We start from the raw sequence: 23,382 nt of genomic DNA, 5'->3' as shown, positions 1-23,382 counted from the left end.
GTGTTGATGTGGAACCTCAAAAGTAACCAACAGAAATTGTTTCATATTGTCTCACAAGTTGTGACTGTTTGGCTCCAAAGATGCCGGGCCTTCAGCGGGACCACATGGCAAGGGTGACTGATTTTGTAAGGACTTTGGGCCTCATTACAAGTTTGGCGGAGGGGATTACTCCATTCCAAAGGTGACGATATTCCATCTGCTGTATCACAAGTCGCATAGGATACAATGGAACTTGTAATATGGCGGGCGGGATATCCGTCACGTTTGGGATGGAGTGATCCCCTCCGCCAAACTTGTAATGAGGCAGTTTGTCAGATATAGCTTCAGGCTTGCCCTGCTGGAGGACCATGATCTCTAAAAAAGAAACTAAAGTCCATACTTAGATTTTGGCATACAAGGTGCTCCCTCAGTCTATCTGCCTCATTTAGAGATGGGGTGACCGTAAGTATTTAGTTGATGAATTCTCCAGTTCATCCTTAGATTAATACTTCCTCCGATGTCTCAGTAGAGAGTGAGCCATCAGAGAAATGACATTACACTGTCAGCTCTATTTAAGATGGATTGTGTAATGCCTTTTTCCCATGCCCATCACATCCAAGAAAAACCTTGCAGTGGGAGACAGGGAAAAATCAATAATGACCCCCACAACCTTTGGAGAACATTCCCAGGATTTTGGGGTCATTAGTTTTTTGTTTTCCAAAAACAAAACATCCAATTTGGGAGGCAGTTGTGGAAAAACTAAAAAAGGGTCTCAAGTCCAAAGTTAGAAATATTGACCAGGCGAAGAGGCAAAAAGTATCTGCCCAATGAGAGGACTTTGGCAGCCAAAAAATATTCAGCATGGTACTTTTCCCTGCCAAAACTAATGGCATCAGCTGGAATTTCTCCACCAGCTATCCGGATACAAGAGGATTTCGTTGGATACAGCCTTCAAGCACGCCTCGCTGGAGGAATTTGACTTCCATAAAAAAGGCTAAGCCAGAAGATAAACATTTTGATCGGCCAACATGCTGGTGTATCTGGCCTCCTCTGCATTTTGGTCAGCCTGAAATTGTGCATAGGTCTGGGCAACAATGAAAATTGATTTCTGGTTGGCGCTTTACTTTTTTGTGATACTTTTTTTGCCATAAAACTTTAAAAGTTCAGATCTCCGGTTATCTGTTTTTTTGTCATTTTGATGTCATTTTTCCTATTAAACATTTTCTTAATTTCTAGCAGTTGGTTGTGGGATTTGTAGTGTGTTTATTGTTTTAGTGCTGCAAAATACTTTCCTAAGTTGTCTGCTCTGTATAACAGCTACCAGGTATTAAGCCCAGTTTTAATTTATTGACTTATTACTTACATAGTATTCACAGCCACATACTGTATTATTATTATTATTATTATTATAAATACTGAACTGCCAGGCACCAACAACCTATAAGAAAGCTGAAAATTCAAAATCTTATGAAATTAAAATTGCTTTATTCTGCATCAAATGAAGACAATCATTTTTCAAAACATAGATTTGTAAATGTATTTCTCATTATTGAGGGAGCTCTTCAAACAAAAGTGTTTAATATAACAAACATATTGGTACTTAAATTATCATCAGGAGGTTTTTCATTAAGATTAGGGATGACGGTAGCCGATGAGTAGAGGGATAGAGGCAGAGGCCGGACAAACCATGCAGTGTATGTACATAATAAACCTATTGCATTATCATTAACATTTCTGGATGGTGGTGTGGAATGCCCAGCAACAGGAGCTTGATGGTCTGATTAAATGACTTTTTAGTACACGGTTGTTCTCAAGAAGGAATGATGTAAATCAGAGTTGACTGGAGAGGACAACTACTTTAGGAATTGCCGCTCCAAGGTCCAGATGCTCCCAGGATGGGAAGTCTGATCTCATCATGAGAAACATGGGTGCAGGATGGGTGTGGTCTGAGTACGGAAATCTGCACCATTAGAGAAATGGGAAAAAGAGCTAAATACAGCAGCATGCAACAAGGGATGGAGTCGTGTGGGAGACTGAAGAAGGTGTGAAAGACGGCTAGGAGTTTTCCTGAATTTGATGATTTGCTAATTTGGTAAATAATTTGAGTAACCTGAGCAAACAGTTGATTCTTCCCTGTAAGGAAAGGACATTCTTCTTTTTAGTGGCGCCCTTTCAGACTCTAGAACCTCAGCCCAGATATCGGGATATAGTTTTATGAATGAAATCCACAAGTGCTTAGAAGGGCCATCCAGTGTACGGAAAATCAACAGTTGTCTTGAACTAGTTCTGCAATTCCTAATAGTCACCAACAATAGGGTACCAGAATATTGTTTGGTTTGTTGAAGTCTGCTTGGGCTTGGAGATGTATGTGACATCATTTCCAATATGCCTCCTTTAATGCAGAGTCTAAATTGCTATGCAATGATCACAGTAGCCCGTGATTACTCATAATTTGATAATGTTGCCCCAGGCAGTCCAACTGCCTAAAAGTGATCAGTATGAACTGGTTGAGACAGTTCTTATCTGGAATATCATGGACTAGGGTTCCTAAAGAAGCTGGATTAAAGTGACGAACTGGTTCTGAAACTCTGGCGTGGGGACGAGGTACCAACATCATCCTGTGATGATTCAGTTTCATCTTGGAATGCATTCCGAAGGGCCCCCCTTAAAGAGCTCCTACGTCCATGCCGCCTGATGCCACCAACTAGAAAGTAGATGATGGGGTTGAGACTGCTGTTAATGCAGAAGCTATAGAGGAAAATGAAAATATAGGAGAATTGTACATCGATGTTGACAAACAGATAAAGAAACTGAAACAGAGCAAACGGTGAAGAGAGGATAAGGAATGCAAGAACTGTTGAGAGGATGAGTATGTAGGGTCTCGGTGGGTGACGCTTTTGTGAATTCTTCCAGATAGTGATGAGCAGCAACAAGTTCGACAGAAGCATTAAGGGTAGAAAGATACAAAAAAGTAAAACAGCTTCAATTATGTCAACTTCTGAACAATTCTCACATTTTGCTGCAACCAAAAGACTTACTGCCAACATCAAGCATGAGAAAATCCATACAATGATGCAGACAATGGTGGACTGGTGCCTGGGACGGCGGCATCGGTACCAGATGGGGTAAAGGACAGACAGGGCCCTTTCCACACTGATGGCTGTAAGGAATCCCTGGCTGGTACAAAACCCAAAAGAACCTATTTCTAAAACACTGTAATAGGGAATATCCTCATCGATCAATCCAGTCATTTCCATCAAGAACAATATGCAAAAAAGTGACATAAAGACAAGAACTATGCAATCTGCGATGGCCAAGTTCAAAATGTATATGGTGAAGGAGTTCCGAGAATTTCGAAACCTCAAAAAAGAGAGTACCAATCCATTGCCAGCCAGACCAAAAACAGAAATGACCACGGGTATGGATAGTAGTGCCATAATGGAGTAATATAGATAATTAATGTCAATTTCCATGTCAATATCATAGTAATCTTCTAGAGGTGGAGTCATCATGGATACAGTAGGATATTCATCCATGCTGGGGCCTCCCTGGTTTGCAGTCATCTCAATTGACCTGGAACAAAATGAAGAGAGATAACTCCAGAGATCAGCAAACACCTTGCATTAATCTGGTTGATGCACTAGAAACATTGCTAACAAATATTATCCACTTTTTGACTTACAATGCACTTCCTGTAAATTGTGCTGCTCTGTGAACCTAATATACAAGTCAGTTTTATAATTCTGCACTGAGATCAATTTTTAAAATCAGACGTCTTGTCACAGGATTCTGCTTAGAACAGTCATATAAAGATTGTTATCTAATGAAGAGTTTAGAGATGATCTCTGTTGGTGCTTTACCCATAACCAGAGTAGTTTTTTAGCTTCATAATCTCAGTCTGATGGGTTTTCTGTAGCAATGTTAATGGAAGTTTGAATGGCCATTCCCAGCATTCCTGGAGATCTAGGTCACAAATAGAACCAACTGTGTAGAGGCAACTGGTTTACTCCAATTTTCTGATCTCATATTCGCAAGCATGGTCCATGAATAACAGCCCAGCAGCCCAAGTGCTGCTTGAACTGTACCTGCATCCATAGCAACATTTCCTCAGCACTGACTTGTTCTTATGCATTGAATCATTAATCACAAGGGTGGATACGCATCAGATCCCTTGCCCTCACCCACTTGCATGATGTAAGCCCATTTTAAAGACTCAAGGGTCCATCCTCCGTAATGCCATGTTTTATATTTGAACCCTTACAAAAGAGTGAAAGTAAATTTTGTACACAGAGCTCACACTGATACTTCTGATATGCATGAGCACTGGGGTAAGAGACATAGTCAATGCACAAATGGAAGGTATTTATCCACTGAAGGCATTGTGTCTTCCCTTTTCCAGGTGTGACCTTTCATAGTAGTACGCAGGGCCAGCAAACAGCACATTGAGGCAAAAACCATTGGGAATCAGGGTGTCCCTCAAAATAAGACTGCTAACAAACATGGTCATGTTCAAAGAAATTATTTTCCATATTCCTTTCCAATGCCAACAGACGTGCGCGCGCACACACACACGCATGCAAACAGTGTGATTTTCAAAGCCTCTTTCTGAATTCCAGAATGTGAAAATTTTGCCTTTTCTGAACCTCTAGGGGCATCTCAAGTGCTGTACCTACACTGATAACTATTTTTGGCTAAATGATAAAAAAGAAACCTTTACACTGCATAAGGTATCTAAATCATTTAGAGTGCCCTATATTCAAATTTAAGAAGCTGCACAAAGGGAAAATATATATAATATTCACAAGCCAACTCATAACATTTTTGAGGCAAACAAAATAAAATCCACACAGATATACATACATCACAAATTATTAAACCACTAAAGGCGTGGGGTGTGAGACTGGGAGGAACTCAACTGTTAAGCCCAGTTCATTGGGCGCTGGCTATGCGTGTAATTTCCAGATAGAGATAAAGGTGGGGGGTGGATGTGAATGAGGCTGTGTCTACAGGAGGGAGTTCCCTTTACGGACTAGGTGGTCTCACACACATTATAGTGTCATGCTTCATCATTTGACCACCTAGCCCCACCCAGGTAAGATGATACTACCTGGGCGGACTCAACCTTTTGTTAAAAGAACTACTGAGGGAGTGCTGAGATTCAAATCTGACTGGATAATTATAGGGATCCAGATAGGGCGTAGATAAATAAAATGACCTTAAAAATCACCTATTCAGCCACCGTCCCTTCCACAGATGAAGAGACATTTTAGGGCCTGGGCAAAGGGGGCTGTGTCTCAGGACCCCAGCCTTTGAGGAGCCCCAGATAGAGCCTGCTCTGCTCTGCGAGGAGTCTTGTTCTGATGACCCTGAAAAATTCTCAAACAGATTCTTTTAAATACAGTTTCCCTTTAATTTATTTGCAATGTAGGGTTTTTATGGGAATATAGTACAGACATTTTGTAGAGAAATTCTTATGTTTTTCAACACCATGCAACAGCCATAAAAAATATTTTAGAACAAAACAGGACTTCACATATGAGAAATGTGAGGGGTCATAAATACTGTTTGTAATAATTTTAGCTGCTGCTGTGTTATAATATTGAAGACATGTCACTATCCCTGAATATTAGATGTGAACACATTTGGAATTTGGACTAGTGAGTCTGTACAGTCAGTGATCTTGGCAAGGGGGGCATGAAAGAGCTGAAATTGGATCATACATTCAAAGCTGTTCTGAACAGGGCCCCCCAAAATAAGCTTGATCCAGGGCCCCCAGATATTCTTAAGAAGCTTCGACCTCTATCTTCACCCTGATGCCTGTCACTCTCCATTTAAAAACCGCAATATGTGGACTATCCAAGCTAACTCCTGGAGTTACAAGGTTAATGCATGTGCTGTAAACAGCGTGATGTCTTGTAAAGCAGGCGCACTGCTCCCTTCTGCAAGGAAGGATGTGCTGCAGCTGTTTAGCTTTAGAGAGCTGCCTCCATGGAGCTTCACAAACCCCACTGCTCCTTCCAACAAGTCAGCAAGCTCCAGGCGAGAAGAGTGATCTCCTCTGTCCCCCTCAGGTCACCCCATCTCAAGACTGTATAAAAAACACATATGCCCCAGAACCAGTTATGGTTGACGTTCCATGTGACAGCCATACAGAAAATTAGGTGGAGTACTAACTGTATTCATTGATCTCTATTTTGAGGAACAACAGGGGCAGCTCCTGTAGGAGCAAAGCGGCGGGGTGGGGACACAACAACACAGAGAAATTAAAAAAAGAAACTTACCTCCGCCGCCACTGCGTAGCTGCTCTTCTGGCTACCGCTCCACCCACTGCAGGCACAGGCTCACAGCCTGCCCTGCGACCAATCCTAACGCTGCTCTCACATGAGAACAGTGTTAGGATTGGCCGGAGCACCCTAGCTTAGCGCTCTGAGGCAGAGTGGGAGCCTCTGCCTGCTCTCTCCAACCAAGCAACACAGTGCCGTATTGGAGAGGGCCTAGTGCGCATGTGTATTGGCCAGCTAGAGATGGCCGGACAAACATACATACGCACTGAGGGGAGTGCTGTGCACTCCACCTCCGTCCCTGTCATCGTCCATGGCCCTGCCCCCACGAAAAATAAAAAATGATAATAAACACTGTTTATTATAATTTTTGTTTTTAATTTTGCAGCTCCTGCTGCTGGCAGGGGGAACGCTCCTCGCCATAGTGGAGGAGCCGCGCCTGAGAAAAACGTTTGTAAAAATAGTCCCCTGTACTCTGTGGATTACTAATTTACTTTAGGTACAACTTTAAGAACCTCCCTAAGTCCCTACCCGCTTGATTCTTTTCAGTCTAGTTTATAAAGTACTCCCACCTGCATTGTCCTGATCACCTTCACTCAAGGTAATAACCCCTAAATAGAAAGTACCTCCCACTATGATCTTTATCCCAAGTGCCAAGGAGTGAGCGAGTGAGGCGAGCCGCAGAGGACTGTCCCTGTCCCCAAGAAGGAATTATACATCTTCCTTCCTCCTTTCAGTCTTTATTTCTTCTTTACTTTCTTCTCTTCTTCCTGATTACTCCCTTTGTATTTCTTTCTTTGTCTTTCCTGCTGTCCATCCTTCTTTTTGTACTTGTACCCATCCACCCTTCTGTCCAGCCATTTAGCCTTCCGTCCATACATCTTCAGTTCTTCAATCCAACCACCGACTGTCCTTGTAAGCATCTTTCCAGACCTGTTTCTTAAACTGCGTCCATCTATCTAGTCTTCACCTCTTTCATTCGTCCTTCCCTCCACTGATCCATCTACTCTTCCTTCTTCCATCCATTCCTCTTTTGATCTCTTTCACTGCACCCATACATCACCACTCCACCCTTCTCTCGTCAATCCTTCATCCTTCTTTCCATCTATCTCTGCATCCGTCGAACCACCGTTCCATCCATCGCTAGCCGTCCATCCTTTCATCAGTCTATCCTTCTCTTAGCCTCCCCTCCCTTTACTTCCTTCCCATCAAGCTCTCTGGGCCCTTTTGTTTCCCCATCCCACAACCCCAGCATAATATCCCAATCAGGTGGTATGCCTGACTTCCTGACTTCCTGTTTGAAGACCTGGAGTCTCCTATAGCAGCCAAAGGAGGTACACAAAAGTGAAACAGAACTGGCAAGTGGTAGCCACCCCAGCTCCAGTTCCCTGCCTCCACTAACTGGAACCTCCTTTGCTATATTTCACTCCTAAAAAACAGTGTTCTGGATGTTTATTTGCCCCATTCCTCACGTAGAAGAGCTTTCCTACTGATTACACACCCTTCGTACTATCTCCTACGTGAATATATAAACCTCGTACACATCTATTTTTGGTTTTCTGCATATTTATGTAGCGCAAGCTCGACCCGATAGTATTGGAGTACTTTACGTAAGCACCAGTTACATTACACAACGTTACAGTCTGTTTTTCGGGCACAGGGAGATTAAGGGCCTGATTACAACTTTGGAGGAGGTGTTAATCTGTCCCAAAAGTGACAGTAAAGTGACGGACATACCACCAGCCGTATTACGAGTCCATTATATCCTATGTAACTCGTAATACGGCTGGTGGTATATCCGTCACATTTGGGACGGATTAACACCTCCTCCAAAGTTGTAATCAGGCCCTAAGGGATTTGCCCAGAGTCACAGGATGGTGAACTGACGCTTATTTTGCTACCTTTAAAGCAGTCAAATAGGTCACTATCCTTGCTTACACCATGGATCGTGGCTTCCTTGCTGTGCTACTGCAGTCCTCACAATCCTTACTCTCTGTGCACTTGTGACAGGTATGGAATCTGCCTCTCAGGCCATCATTACTAGAGTTCAGTGAATAGGTATCTCCAGCAAAGTCTCTCCAAGGCTCGAGCTTTACTTCCCAGGCACTTCTTGTCCTCACTTAGGATGTGGTGGTTGTCCCCTGGCTGTCAAGCAGCTGCTGGTGGAACACGCTCCCGCTCAGCCTTTGTCTTATCTCCACCAATCCCTGTTCCTGAAATCCATCAGAAGCAGCAGTGCAAAGAGCATCCTTCTGCACCCACCTTCATCCTCCATCCGTTCCCAGGCCACACTAGCCACTAGCACAGTCACTGCTGATGTTGTGCCTTACACATACTGGATACCATACAATAACATGACATAGCATAACATAACATGGCATGACATAACAACATAACATAACACGCCTTAACATAAAGTATCACGTAACATGTCAAAACATAACATGACACGTCATAAGATAACACAACACCTCGTAACATGTAATATCATAACATTACACAACATAACATAACATAACATGACATGACATAACATGACAACATAACATGGCATTACATGACATAACAACATAACATAACACGCTATAACTTAACACCACGTAACACGTCATAACATAACATGACATAACACGACATAACGACATGACATGACATAACATGACATAACATAACATACCATGACACAGCACAATAACATAACACCATGTAACACATGTCATAATATAACATAACATAACATTACAACATAACGTAACATGACAATATACCATGGCATTACATGACATGACAACATAACATAACATGCTATATCTTAACACCACCTGACACGTCATAACATAACATGACATAACACAACATAATGACATAACATAACATAGCATAACATAACATAACATAACAACATTACAACATAACATAACACCACGTAACACGTCATAACATGACATAACATAACAGCATAACATATCATAACGTAACAGAACACGACATAACACGTCATAACATAACATGACATAACATAACATAATATGACATGACATGACATAACATAACATAACATACCATGACATAGCATAATAACATAACACCATGTAACACATGTCATAATATAACATAACATCACAACATAACGTAACATTACAACATGACATTACACAACACGTCATAACATAACTCGGCGTAACACATCATAACATAACATAACATGACATAACATAACATTACAACATAACATAACACTTCATAACACCACGTAACACGTCATAACATAATATAACATAGCATAACATAACGCGTTATAACACAACACTACGTTACACATGCCCTAACATAACACCACGTAGAACTTGATAACACAAAATAACATAACATAACACTACGTAGCACGTCAAAACTTAACACTTCGTAACACACGTCATAACATAATGTAACATACTATAAAATAGCATTACATAATGGAGGCCATTCATCTCATCAGGGGCACTTTCCACCACTCACGATGCGAGGAACCCAAACTGTAGAGACTGCACTGAACTCTTACACATATGAGGGGAGTATTAAACGCCAGTTTGCCATTTCTGCATCTCCACATTCTGCCCTGTCTCCGAGCCATCAAAAGCCCGACCAGCAGCCTAAATCCAGAGAGAGATCATGGTTTTCAGTTTAACCAGTATTTTTGAGCCACAGTATCCCTGGCACAAGTCCACCTTGGGATAGACTCCTTCAGCCGCTACCAAGGGTTGAGAAATCAGGAACTACAGCCATGCTGGCTTGCCTTCATTTCTGTTCACTATATGGCCTAAGCCTGACAGCGCCTGTCACTCAGGAACTTACACCATCCATCAGGGCCATATTTGCTTAACTTTATGAATATGATGACATCCTTAAAGTACACCTGAAACCTGGGAAATATTTAACCCTGGCACCAACAGTGGCAAGGGAGTAGGCCTGAAAATTAAAATATCCCCCACTTTGAACCAAAGCTCTTATGGCACCAAGCAAGCAAAGAAAGTCATCACGGCACTTCGCAGAAGAGCTCTCTTGTCTCTTCCATCCAAGCATCTAACCCTTCATCCTCCCATCCACGCACTGATACCCTTCATATCATATTTACATTCTGTCATCCATTCAATCTTTCATCCATATTTCATTCTTTCACCATTCTGTCCCTCCGTACATCTATCTGCCCATTCTTCTCCAGTCTTATCCATCCATCTCCAAATCTATCCATCTAACCCATAAGTCCACCCATCCATCCATCAGTCCATCCATCTATCCTTCCACTCATCCATCCCTCCATCCATCGTTCATCCATCTATACATCCATCCTCCTGTCCATCACCCATCCTTTCGCTCACCTATACATCCACCCTTTCACTCCATACAGCCATATTTTCATTCCATCCATCCACCCATCCATCCTGCCATCCTTTTACTCAGCCATCTACCTTTTGCCTCACCCATCCACCCTTCCATCCATCTATTCATTCATCTATCCACCCTTTCCCTCATCCATCCATTCAGCCTTTCACTCACCATCCATCCTCCTTTCATCCATCCATCCATGCTCCCTTTCACTCATCCATCTATTCTTTCACTCATCCATCCTTACATCATCTTTTCACCCACTCATTCATCAATCAATCCTTTCACTTATCCATATATCCAGCCTTACACCCATCCATCTACCCTTTCACTTTTCTATCGACCCTTTCACTCAGCTATCCATCCTTTCACTCATCCATCCACCCTTCCACCCATCCACCCATTTATCTTTGCACTCATCCGTCCATCTTTTTACTCACTCATCCATTTATCTTTTCACTCATATACCGATTAATTTTTCACTCATCCATCCATCTATCCATCCACAATTTGGCTCATCATCCACCCTTTCACTCACACATCCTTCCATCCAATCATCCAATCTCCCTTTCACTCATCCATCCATTCTTTCACCCTTCCACCCATCCATCTATACATTGATCAATTTACCCTTTCACTCATCCATCAATAATGGGCCTTTATCTGCCGAGTTGCAGATAGAAGGGGCCCATCAAGGACCCCACCCCTCTGTAGCTGCTAAAGTGGGGGTTCACAGCTCCACTGAACAGTGGAAATGGTTCAGGTAACCTATTTCATCTAAATCCTGAGAGTAAAGACATGGTCCCAAGTATTTTTGGTGCGATGTTGCCATTTGCTGCTAGGTACTGCTTCTACTGCTGGTGTCCTGGTACAAAGAGGCCAAGGGCCTGATTTGAAGTTTGGAGGCTGGAATTATGTCCGTCAGTGCGAAGGACGGAATCACTCTGTCACCCTGACATACATACTGTGCCCAAAATTAGAGAAGTCTTCCAACGGAGTGGGCATCTCTCATCATTGGCAGGAATCGTCGCCATGGCTGGTCAATATGGTATAATTTTGATAGACGACTACGTCAAACAGGACGGCCGCCCATCAAACATTTACAGTGTTTATTTTTTCCAAAACAAACTTCCAAAACGGGGAAAAAACTAATGACACTTGTTTTCTCCTGGCAGCAGTGCTTAGTTTGTGCTTGTTGTTTCCGCTGCTGAGCACCGGCACTTATTTTTGAGGGCCGGCGCTTATTCTTCTGTCCCAAGCATTTGCTGCGAGCAAAATACACATACGGGAAAGACGGAGCAAATAAAGACGGAAGAGCGTCACAATGGGAGAAAGCAGAAAGCTGCAAGAGTGAGCTGAAGGGGCAGGGAGTGGCTGTAAATGGACTGAAGAGACCCGAGATGGCTTCAGGATTCGGCTGCCTCAGCATTCCCTGCTCGCACATTTAATTGCAGCAGCCCCGTGTGTAAGAGGAGTGCCTTGAGCACCTGCGCGTTTTTATTCACAAATTAAGCACTGCCTGGAAGTGACAGTAAAAAAAGCCATCGATTCTTCCACGTTAAAATGGCGGGTAAAGGGACAGTCAAATAGTTAACCTCTGTCAGCCCATACTCCGAAGAGCTGTTGAAGGAGTATGCTGTCTTTCTAGATAATTGCTCTCCGACCGTGTGCTTGGTGGGGAAAGGACTCCAGCTCCATTGGGAAGGAGGACCCTCGCCACCAAATCCTAAGTCAACCCCTACATTGTTTGGTTCGGCTGCAAGAGCTACAATGGACGCCAGTTATCATTGCTCTCCTACTCAAAACCTTGTTTGGGCCTCAGGTGAGTCGCACTCACATATCCTTGTTCACTGCTCAGAGTAGACACCTTGTACAACCACTGCCGGGTGCATTTACAAAGCCCGTTTCTATGTAGGCTGCACTCAGGTCCCATATCCACGTCTGGGGTTCCCAGTTCTCACAGGCTGCACCGACCACAGCTCACTCATGGGGGAGCGGGAGGGATCAGAAATAATATGTTTGGAGGAAACTGAGAGCAAAATAAACAGGCAGTGGAAAGAGTGGGCTGTCAGTGGAGGTTAGAGCACTGAGGAAAGTACGGGACCGATACCCAGGTTGACATGAACGTCAGAGCCGGAGCGAGGAGGAAGAAACCATGGGAGGCTGAACCACACGAGGGACGATACAGAAAAGAAGGACACGGAATATGACGCAGTGAGAGGGGGCAGCAGGTAAACACAGAAGGAGAAAGAACAGGAGGGGAGAGGATGGAATATAAATGAGTGAGTTAAAGAGATGGAAAAATAAAATGGATAATGGAAAGGGTGGAAAAAAAGCCATGGGAGGTGGGATTCAGGACATGAGAAAGACAGTGAGGGCACAGGCAATCTTCAATTCTTCATAGCAGGGATAGACTCACTCTTTAGTGGTTAGAGGCGAGCTCGAAGACAGCCAGGCCATCCTCTTCGATGTGAGCGGAGAAGCTCTGGTCCAGGCGGTTTGGTGATCTCGAAGTACTGACCCTCCAGGACCGAGGGTGAGATGTGACTGTGCTGGCAGGACTCTCGTCCTGAGATATCGTTGTAAGAGCCTCTATCAGCCGTTGAACACTCCTTCCTTCCACCCTTCTGATAAACATCTGGGCTGTCACAGATACTGTATGATTTCTCTGTCCCTAAGTGGGTTTCCTTGATATCAGAAAATACCCAGCTTGTTCAAAGCGTTCAGCCAGCACTGCATAGACTTGGGCTCCGATTCACGTGAAAAAGTGCAAACCTATACCCAGAGATTTATCACTTCACACGGTGATCAATTTATTCAATTTTGGAATCCACAAAGGATGGCCAAGTTACAACCTTTGACAGTCACAGATATTCATGAAAACTCCACAAACCGTTTTGTCAATTCCATTTTTTATGAGCAAATATGTATGTTTCCCATTGCAAAACTCTAACGAGCAAAGCACATGTACTTGTTAACTTTTTTTTGCTTTTCCTCCATGACTGAAATAATTTGCACAGAAAGCTATCTATCTACATCGGTTTTGAGAGTGCAAATGTTGTTCCCAAAAACTCGGGAACTTCCATTCCATTCCACTCCCCACCACTTGAAGTACATGCAATAAAAGCTTCCTGTGAGTGAGTTAAAGGGCCAGGGAGTGTCTGGTAGTGGATTAAAGAGGCATGAGGAGGATTCATGCCTACACAGCCTTGGTATTCGGCACGCTGATATCTAATAGAGCCATTTGCGGCCTTCACAGCTTTAGGCACCGGCACTCATTCTTTTACAAATTAAGCACTGCATTAAACCCATATATAAACTTACTCAGAAAGGGTTTTAGTATTGATTACCCCTTCTGATGAATTCCATGAGTAGATGTGCACAGTGTGAATCTTTATTAGACAATTTGTTTTGCATCTTTGAAATTTTGCTGACTGTTTACCTCTTAGCTGCCTTGTCAGAAAGCTTATGATCAATATAGTAGACCTGAACTGTTGATTGTTACACCCCAAAGATAAGAGTTATAGAGCTGATTGGTTCATTTATGAGACTAATGTCAGATGCCATAGGGTAGATCTGTTTATTACGAAAATGTATGACAGAATCGGTAGGCCTGATTATTTATTGTGAAAAGCATTTGTTAAAGCCCAAGAGGTATTTCAGGGTAGATTGCATTAAAGCCTGTAAATAGCTATTGTGCTACATTGAATTTACTCTAATAGGCAAGGAGTCTGGTGTTTGTAATCTCTCTGACAAAACCCTTGGGGAGAAGATTTGAGTATGAGAATCTTTGGTAGGCATCTTAGAGTGGGCTGTATATTCTTTTTCCAACTCTAATTTATTGAAAAACTTGATTGGGTCCAGTAGTGTGCTGAGGCAGGAATTCAAGGGGCAGGTTCAGATCACTAATATTTGAAGTAAACTGGAATTACTGCTGAAAGGAGGTGATGTATATGAGGGCAACAAGATGATAGTAGTATTGCCTGAGAAGTAAGAAGATTTCAAGTTCTGGATAATTTCTTTGATTCCAGACTTCTCTAGTCTCAGTCGGAGAGGCTGGTAGTGTACAGTGTCAAAGGCAGGAAACAGCTTCGAAACTACAAATGCTGTAACTCCGTTTCTTCTCACACAGTATTCATGTTATTGCAGATGACCATCAAGCCACTTTCATTGTCCCAAATGGGGTGTATTCCTGTCTGGATAGTCTGATAAAATAGAGTGTGTATCAGAAGCAGAGATCTGATTAAAGGAGGATCAACCAGTCACATTTCCTCTGTTTGAGTCCTTAGGGACTGGTTGACAGTGTTACTGAATCTTGGTTCTTTGCCTTGATGAAAATGTGGGGGATCTGTAATTTGGAGGTGTTAGAAAAGGGGTCTCAGGTTGGCAGTCAATTGGCACTGTGTCCAAGCCGGGACCCTCACTCTAGTCAGGGTAAGGGAGTTACATTCCTCAGACAATCTCTACTCACCCCCTTGGTAGCTTGGAACAAGCAGTCAGGCTTACCTCAGAGGCAATGGGTAAAGTATTTGTACCAACACACACAGTATTACAGTGAAAACACTACAAAATGGACAACACACCAGTTTAGAAAAATAGGCAATATTTATCAAAATTAAACAGGACCAAAATGTCAAAATTCCAACATACACAAGTAAAGTTATGATTTTTTCAATTAAAAAGAGTCTTACTGCATAGAAAACAGTGGCTGCGTTGATGTACACAAAGTACCTGGTAGACGTCAAAAATAGAGCTGCACTGGCGAGCGTGCATCGAAAAAGTCAGCGATGCATCGATTCCCTACTCGCAAGTGAGGCCATGCGTCATTTCTTCTCCGGTCCGGTAGGTGATGCATCACTTTTCTCTCCCGCAAGCGAGCGATGCATCGATTTCTGGACAGGCAGGTTCATGGTGATTTTTACACCCAGCGACGAGCGTGTGAAATCAGGCCGCACAGTGACGAGGAACCATGCTGCGTGGGGGTTGCATCGATGTTAGCAGCTGCAAGCAAGTGTTGTGTTGTTTTTCCAGCCGCGCTGCAGTTGATGTGTCGATTTCCCAGCCACGATGAAGGTAGTCTCAACCGCAATGTGGGTGGTGCGTCATTTTTACAGCCGCGTTGCAGGTGGTGCATCTAATTGTTCCCCACACAGCTCCTGTGAGTGGATTTCCACCGTGGTTCCACCAGCTTCAACTTTCAAAAGCCCAGGGATTGGAGTGGGCACCACTTGGCAGGGGAGGAGTCTCAGAACAGAGTCCAAGTGCTGGCAGAGGAAGCATATGATGACCCAGAGGCGGCTTCGAAACAAGAGGCAAGCTCAGTCCAAGCCCTTCAAGACACTTGGCAATTAGGAATAGACCACAAAGTCCAGTCTTTGTCCTCTTTCAGGCACAAGCAGCAACTGCAGGCCAACCCAGCAAAGCACAGGCAAAGGGGCAGTAATTTTCCTCCAGCTCTTTAGCTCTTCTGCTTGGCAGAGGTTCCTCTTGGCTCCAGAAGTAATCTAAAAATATGGGGTTTTGAGCCCAGTACTTATACCCTTTTATGCCTTTGAAGTAGGCAGACTTCAAAGGAAAGTATCTGTTGTTCACAATATCCTGCCTAGCCCAGGCCAGGCCCTGGACACACACCAGGGGGTTGGAGACTGCATTGTGTGAGGGCAGGCACGGCCCTTTCAGGTGTGTCAGCTCCTCCCTCCCCACTCTTGCCCAGGAGACTCATCAGGATATGTAGGCTACACCCCAGCTTCCTTTGTGTCACTGTCTAGAGGGAATTCACAACAGCCCAACTGTCAGTCTTACCTAGACAGGGAATACACAAACAGGCAGAGGCACAGAATGGTTAAGCAAGAAAAAGCCCACTTTCTAAAAGTGGCATTTTTAAACTGACAATTTCAAAACCAACGTTACCAAAATACGTATATTTAAATTGTGAGTTCAGAGAACCCAAACTCCAGATTTCTATCTGCCCCGAAAGGGAAACTACACTTAAAAGTTTTTTAAACACAGTTCCAATTTTCACCTATGAGATAGATAGGCCTTGCCAAAGTGAAAAACAAATTTGGCAGTATTTCACTGTCAGGACATGTAACACCCACCCATACATGCCCTACCTTTAACATACACTGCACCCTACCCATGGAGCTACCTAAGGCCTACCTTAGGGGTGCTTTACATGTACAAAAAGGGAAGGTTTGGGCCTGACAAGTTGGTACACTTGCCAGGTCGGATTGGTAATTTAACACTGCACAAACAGACATTTCAGTGATAGGTCTGAGTTATGTTTACAGGGCTACTCATGTGTGCGGCACAATTAGTGGTGCAGGCCCACTAACAGCATTTGATTTACGGGCCCTGGGCACCTCTAGTGCATTTTTCTAGGGACTTGCTACTAACTCAAATATGCCAATCAAGGAAATCCAATTACACATACAGTTTCCCCAGAGAGCACTTGTACCTTAGCACTGGTCAGCAGTGGTAAAATGCCCAGAGTACCAAGACCAGCAAAAGTCCAGCACACTGTCAAAACATAGGAAGCAGAGGCAAAAAAGACAGGGGAAACCACACCAAGGATGCCAGGTTTAACAGGAGGTAGATCTTGAGGTTGAGTCTGGATGTTTCTCAGGTTGTGTCTCTTTTTTGGGAGTGGAAGGTTCTTGACAGCCTTTGACAGTACAGGTATGATGGTAATCCTGCTGGTTCACTTGTTTTGATCATTTTCTTGAACTGTGAGTCAGAGTGATAATTGAAATTTGTCAGGGCCAAATGCTGTAATCATCTTAAAACTGGATCATCAGCGCTGCTGACCTGGTCACCCCAACCAAACCAGCCAAGACCCACTGAACCACGGAAAAAAGTTAGCTGGTACACCTGGGAACTCAGCAAATCAAAACGCAGGTGCAAACAATTGGAGAGGCGATGATGCACCAGCAAGAATCACACCGACCGAGCCACCTTCAAAATGACCGTCAACGACTACCACTGTCATATCAAAGCTGCGAAAAAAGAGGCCCTGACCCGCTAGGTCGAGAACAGCGCCAACCAAACCAAGAAATGTTTCACCATCGTCAGAGAGTTTAGTTGCCCATCAGTCATCGAAAACGCCATCCCCCTCACAAGAACTCTGTGATGCCTTGGGTGACCACTTCCACAACAAGATAGAAATCATTGACAGTAACTTCGATCCCCAACCCTCTGACCTCCCCAGCGTCCCATCATCCTCCACTGCTGATCACCCGCTCACCGCATGGCGAGAACTCAACACACCGCACACGATCACACTCATGAGCTCCATCCACTCAGGAGCAACCATTGACCCCTGCCCCCACTGGATCTTCAACCTCAGAAGAAACAAGATAAGCGACCAGCTCACCACCATCCTCAACACCTTGTTAACCACAACCACTTTTCTAGAAGCCTGGAAATACGCAGAGATCAGACCACTCTTCTGTAGAAGTACTCTGAAGACCCCAGTGAGCTGCAGAATTACCACCCCATCTCTCTGGTCCCGTTCTACACCAAATTCCTGGAGAAGGCCATCAACCTCCAATTCAATGCCATTTCCGCAGCCTGCTTCCACACGCTCCCCATGCTTTGCAAGATCTTTAAGTGACTCCCCATCAGCAGGAGGAAGACAGTGATGCAGGCCCTCATCACCAGCCGACTGTGGCACCAAATTCTATGTAGGCACCACCACCAAAGTCATGCAAAGACTTCAGACGATCCAGAATGCAGCTGCCAGACTGATCCACAACCTGCCCTAGAGAACCCACATCGCCAAGCACGTGACCACCCTAAGCCAAACACTCTTCAATGTCTACATGACACCATCAGCAGGAGGAAGACAGTGACGCAGGCCCTCATCACCAAAAAATATCTGCCCAATGAGAGGTCTTTGGCAGCCATAAAATGTAAACTTTCCAAATGTACTTTTCCCTGTCAAAACTAATGGCATCAGCTGGACTTCATCCACCAGTTATCTGGATACAAGAGGACTTTGTTGGATACAGCCTTCAAGCACGCCTCGCTGGAGGATTTTGACTTCCATAAAAAAGGCTAACCCAGAAGAAAAAAACTATGATCGGCCAACATGCTGATGTATCTGTCCTCCACTGCATTGTGGTCAGCTTGAAATTGTGCATAGGTCAGGGTAACAATGAAAATTGATTTCTGATTGCCACTTTACTTTTTCGTGATACTTTTTTGCCATAAAACTTTAAAAGTTCAGATCTCCGGTTATTTGTTTTCTGTCATTTTTCTGTCATTTTCCCTATTAAACATTTTCTTATTTTTAGCAGTTGGTTGTGGGAATTGTAGTATGGTTAGTTTTGACTATTTTAGCATTGCAAAATACTTTCCTAGGTTACTCCTGTCTGCTCTTTATCACAGCTACTGGGTATTAAGCTCAGTTTTAATTTATTGACTTATTACTTACATAGGATTCACATTATCCCAGGCTAAAAACCCATATTACCATTCTGTAGTATTATTATTATTATTATTATTATTATTATAAATGCTGAACAGCCAGGCAGCAATAACCATCTGTTACCTCCCATCACTTCTGTATAAGAAAGCTGAAAATTCAAAATCTTATCAAATTAAAATTGCTTTACTGTGCATCAAATGAAGACAATCATTTTTCAAGACATAGATTTTTAAATGTATTTCTCATTATTGAAGGAGCTCTACAAACAAAAGTGTTGAATATAACAATCATATTGGTACTTAAGTTATCATCAGGACGTTTTTCATTAAGATAAGGGATGACGGTAGCCGATAGAGTAGAGGGATAGAGGCAGAGGCCGACAAACCATGCAGTGTATGTACATAATAAACCTATTGCCATTATCATTAACACTTCTGGATGGTGGTGTGGAATGCCCAGCAACAGGAGCTTGATGGTCTGTCTAAATGACTTTTTAGTACACGGTTGTCCTCAAGAAGGAATGATGTAAATCAGAGTTGACTGGAGAGGACAACTACTTTAGGAATTGCCGCTCCAAGGTCCGGATGCACCCAGGATGGGAAGTCTGATCTCATTATGAGAAACATGGGTGCAGGATGGGTTTGGTCTGAGTACGGAAATCTGCACCATTAGAGAAATGGGAAAAAGAGCTAAATACAGCAGCATGCAACAAGGGAAGGAGTGATGTGGGAGACTGAAGAAGGTGTGAAAGACGGCTAGGAGTTTTCCTGAATTTGATGATTTCAGTTCCGCTTATTTGGTAAATAATTTGGGTAACCTTGAGCAAACAGTTGATTCTTCCCATTAAGGAAAATACCTTCTTCCTTTTAGTGGAGCCCTTTCAGATTCTAGAACCTCATCCCTGATATCAGGATATAGTTTTATGAATGAAGGGAATCCATTAAATTCACAAGTGCTTAAAAGGGCCAACCAGTGTACAGAAAATCAACAGTTGTCTTAAAATAGTTCTGCTATTCCTAACGATCACCAACAATAGGGTACCAGAATATTGTTTGGTTTGTTTAAGTCTGCTTGGGCTTGGAGATGTATGTGACATCATTTCCAATATGCCTCCTTTAATGCAGAGTCTAAATGATCACAGTAGCCCGTGATTACTCATAATTTGATAATGTTGCCCCAGGCAGTCTGACTACCTAAAAGGGATCAGTATGAACTGGTTGAGACAGTTCTTATCTGGCATATCATGGACTAGGGTTCCTAAAGAAGCTGGATTAAAGTGACGAACTGGTTCTGATACTCTGGCTTGGGGACGATGTACCAACATCATCCTGTGATGATTCAGTTTCATCTTGGAATGCATTCCGAAGGGCCCCCCTTAAAGAGCTCCTACGTCCATGCCGCCTGATGCCACCAACTAGAAAGTAGATGATGGGGTTGAGACTGCTGTTAATGCAGAAGCTATTGAGGAAAATGAGAGCATGTGAGACTTGTATATCGATGTTGACAAACAGAGAAAGAAAACGAAACAGAGCAAATGGTGAAGAGAGGATAAGGAATGCAAGAACTGTTGAGAGGATGAGTATGTAGGGTCTCGGTGGGTGACGCTTTTGTGAATTCTTCCAGATAGTGATGAGCAGCAATAAGTTCGACAGAAGCATTAAAGGTAGAATAATGCAAAAAAGTAAAACAGCTTCAATTATGTCAACTTCTGTACAATCCTCATATTTTGCTGCAACCACAAGATCTACTGCCAACATCAAGCATGAGAAAATCCATACAATGATGCAGACAATGGTGGACTGGTGCCTGGGACGGCGGCATCGGTACCAGATGGGGTAAAGGACAGACAGGGCCCTTTCCACACTGATGGCTGTAAGGAATCCCTGGCTGGTACAAAATCCAAAAGAACCTATTTCTAAAACACTGTAATAGGGAACACCCTCAGCGATCAATCCAGTCATTTCCATCAAGAACAATATGCAAAAAAGTGACATAAAGACAAGAACTATGCAATCTGCGATGGCCAAGTTCAAAATGTATATGGTGAAGGAGTTCCGAGAATTTCGAAACCTCAAAAAAGAGAGTACCAATCCATTGCCAGCCAGACCAAAAACAGAAATGACCACGGGCATGGATAGTAGTGCCATAATGGAGTAATATAGATAATTAAAGTCCATTTCCATGTCAATATCATAGTAATCTTCTAGAGGTGGAGTCATCATGGATACAGTAGGATAATCATCCATGTTGGGACCTCCCTGGTTTGCAGTCATCGTCATTGACCTGAAAAAATATGAAGAGAATAACTCCAGAGATCAGCAAACACCTTGCATGAATCTGGTTGATGCACTAGAAACATTGCTAACAAATACTTTCCATTTTTTTACTTACAATTGACTTCCTCTAAATTGTGTTGCACTGTGAACCTAATTCACAAGACAGTTTTATGATTCCGCACAGAACTTAATTTTTTTAATCAGACGTCTTGTCACAGAATTCTGCTTAGAACAGTCATACAAAGATTGTTATCTAATGAAGAGCTTAGAGATTATCTTTGTTGGTGCTTTACCCATAACCAGAGTAGTTTTTTAGCTTCATGATGTCAGTCTGATGAGTTTTCTGTAGCAATGTTAATGGAAGTTTGAATGGCCACTCCCAGCATTCCTGGGGATCTAGGTCACAAATAGAACCAACTGCATAGAGGCAACTGGTTTACTCCAATTTTCTGATCTCATATTCGCAAGCATGGTCCATGAATAACAGACCAGCAGCCCAAGTGCTGCTTGAACTGTACCTGCATCCATAGCAACATTTCCTCAGCACTGACTTGTTCTTAAGCATTGAATCATTAATCACAAGGGTGGATACGCATCAGATCCCTTGCCCTCACCCACTTGCATGATGTAAGCCCATTTTGACTACTAAATGATCCATCCTCCGTAATGCCATGTTTTCTATTTGAACCGTTACAAATGAGTGAAAGTAAATTTTGTACACAGAGCTCACACTGATACTTCTGATTTACATGAGCATTGGGGTAAGAGACATAGTCAATGCATAAACGGGAGATATTTATCCACTGAAGGCATTGTGTCTTCCCTTTTGCAGGTGTGACCTTTCACAGTAGTACGCAGGGCCAGGCAAACAACACACTGAGGCAAAAACCATTGGGAATCAGGGTGTCCCTCAAAATAAGACTGCTAACAAACATGGTCATGTTCAAAGAAATTATTTTCCATATTGCGCGCGAGCACACACACACACACACACTCTGTGATTTTCAAAGCCTCTTTCTGAATTCCAAAATGTGCAAATGTTGCCTTTTCTGAACCTCCAGGGGCATCTCAGGTACTGTACCTACACTGATAATTATTTTTGGCTCATGATGAAAAAGAAACCTTTACATCCCATAAAGTATCTAACTCATTTAGAGTACCCTATATTCAAATTTTAGAAGCTGCACAAAGGGAAAATATATTAACTTATACTCACAAGCCAACTCATAAAACAGCATTATTGAACAGCACATTGCAATCAACAAGAATTGCACTGAAGCCTTTACGTAGCATTTACCACCGTATGTACAGCATTGAAGTGCTCTCCTGCAAGATTTCTATGCTACACTGTGTGAGATGTGTGACTGGAAGCATTTACATAGCATTTACTACCGTATGTACAGCACTGAACTGCTCTCCTTCAAGATTTCCATGCTACACTGTGAGATGTGTGTCTGGAAGGGTGTTGGTTTTACTTCGAGACTATGGTGCCGGTGTATATTTCTGTCCATCCTAATTGGGCAGACAGACATATAGTCAATTTTCTGACAGCCTCTATTAGTCGGGCCATTGGAGAAGTTTGGCTACAGCGATGGTGAATTAGTCACTGCTGTAGCCAAACCCATGGTTTGCCTGCATATATACTGAGTGGGTGGATCACTATGGGGGTCATTCTGACCCCGGCGGGCGGCGGGAGCCGCCCGCCTGGAGGGAACCGCCGAATGACCGCACCGTGGTCAAAAGACCGCGGCGGCCATTCTGCCTTTCCCGCTGGGCCGGCGGGCGACCGCCAGAAGACCGCCCGCCGGCCCAGCAGGAAACCCCCTTCAGCGAGGAAGCCGGCTCCGAATGGAGCCGGCGGAGTTCTGGGGGTGCGACGGGTGCAGTGGCACCCGTCGCGATTTTCAGTGTCTGCTTTGCAGACACTGAAAATCTTAATGGGGCCCTGTTAGGGGGCCCCACGACACCCGTTCCCGCCAGCCTCTTACACCGCCAGGAGCAGGCTGGCGGGAAGGGGGTCGGAATCCCCATGGCGGCGCTGCTTGCAGCGCCG

General features: G+C 43.5%; 2 protein-coding genes across 2 annotated transcripts; both read right to left on the bottom strand.

Moving 5' to 3' along the window:
* Positions 1–1,467: 1,467 nt before the first annotated feature.
* Positions 1,468–13,162, bottom strand: LOC138268358 (mas-related G-protein coupled receptor member H-like). Its single transcript, XM_069217918.1, has 2 exons — positions 13,045–13,162; positions 1,468–3,552 (listed from the first exon to the last, which is right to left on the bottom strand). The coding sequence occupies exons 1-2, from the start codon at positions 13,083–13,085 to the stop codon at positions 2,541–2,543; spliced, it is 1,053 nt and encodes a 350-aa protein (XP_069074019.1). The 5' UTR covers positions 13,086–13,162; the 3' UTR covers positions 1,468–2,540.
* Positions 13,163–20,036: 6,874 nt separating this feature from the next.
* On the bottom strand, positions 20,037–21,326 carry LOC138268026 (mas-related G-protein coupled receptor member H-like). The gene has a single exon (XM_069217344.1). It carries the CDS (start codon positions 21,324–21,326, stop codon positions 20,325–20,327), a length of 1,002 nt encoding a protein of 333 aa, XP_069073445.1. The 3' UTR covers positions 20,037–20,324.
* Between the last annotated feature and the right edge of the window lie 2,056 nt (positions 21,327–23,382).

This window comes from Pleurodeles waltl, chromosome 12, assembly GCF_031143425.1.
Source record: "Pleurodeles waltl isolate 20211129_DDA chromosome 12, aPleWal1.hap1.20221129, whole genome shotgun sequence".
Taxonomy (NCBI): domain Eukaryota; kingdom Metazoa; phylum Chordata; class Amphibia; order Caudata; family Salamandridae; genus Pleurodeles; species Pleurodeles waltl.
This window is presented reverse-complemented; position numbering and strand designations above follow the sequence as displayed.

Bases quoted from the DNA above. Each gene is read 5' to 3' on its own strand.
- LOC138268358 (XM_069217918.1), bottom strand. From the start codon at position 13,085: ATGGCCTGGCTGTCTTCGAGCTCGCCTCTAACCACTAAAGA. The intron at 3,553-13,044 runs GTGAGTCTATCC...ATTTTGTTCCAG, and splicing joins TCGCCTCTAACCACTAAAGA to GTCAATTGAGATGACTGCAA.
- LOC138268026 (XM_069217344.1), bottom strand. From the start codon at position 21,326: ATGACTGCAAACCAGGGAGGTCCCAACATGGATGATTATCCTACTGTA.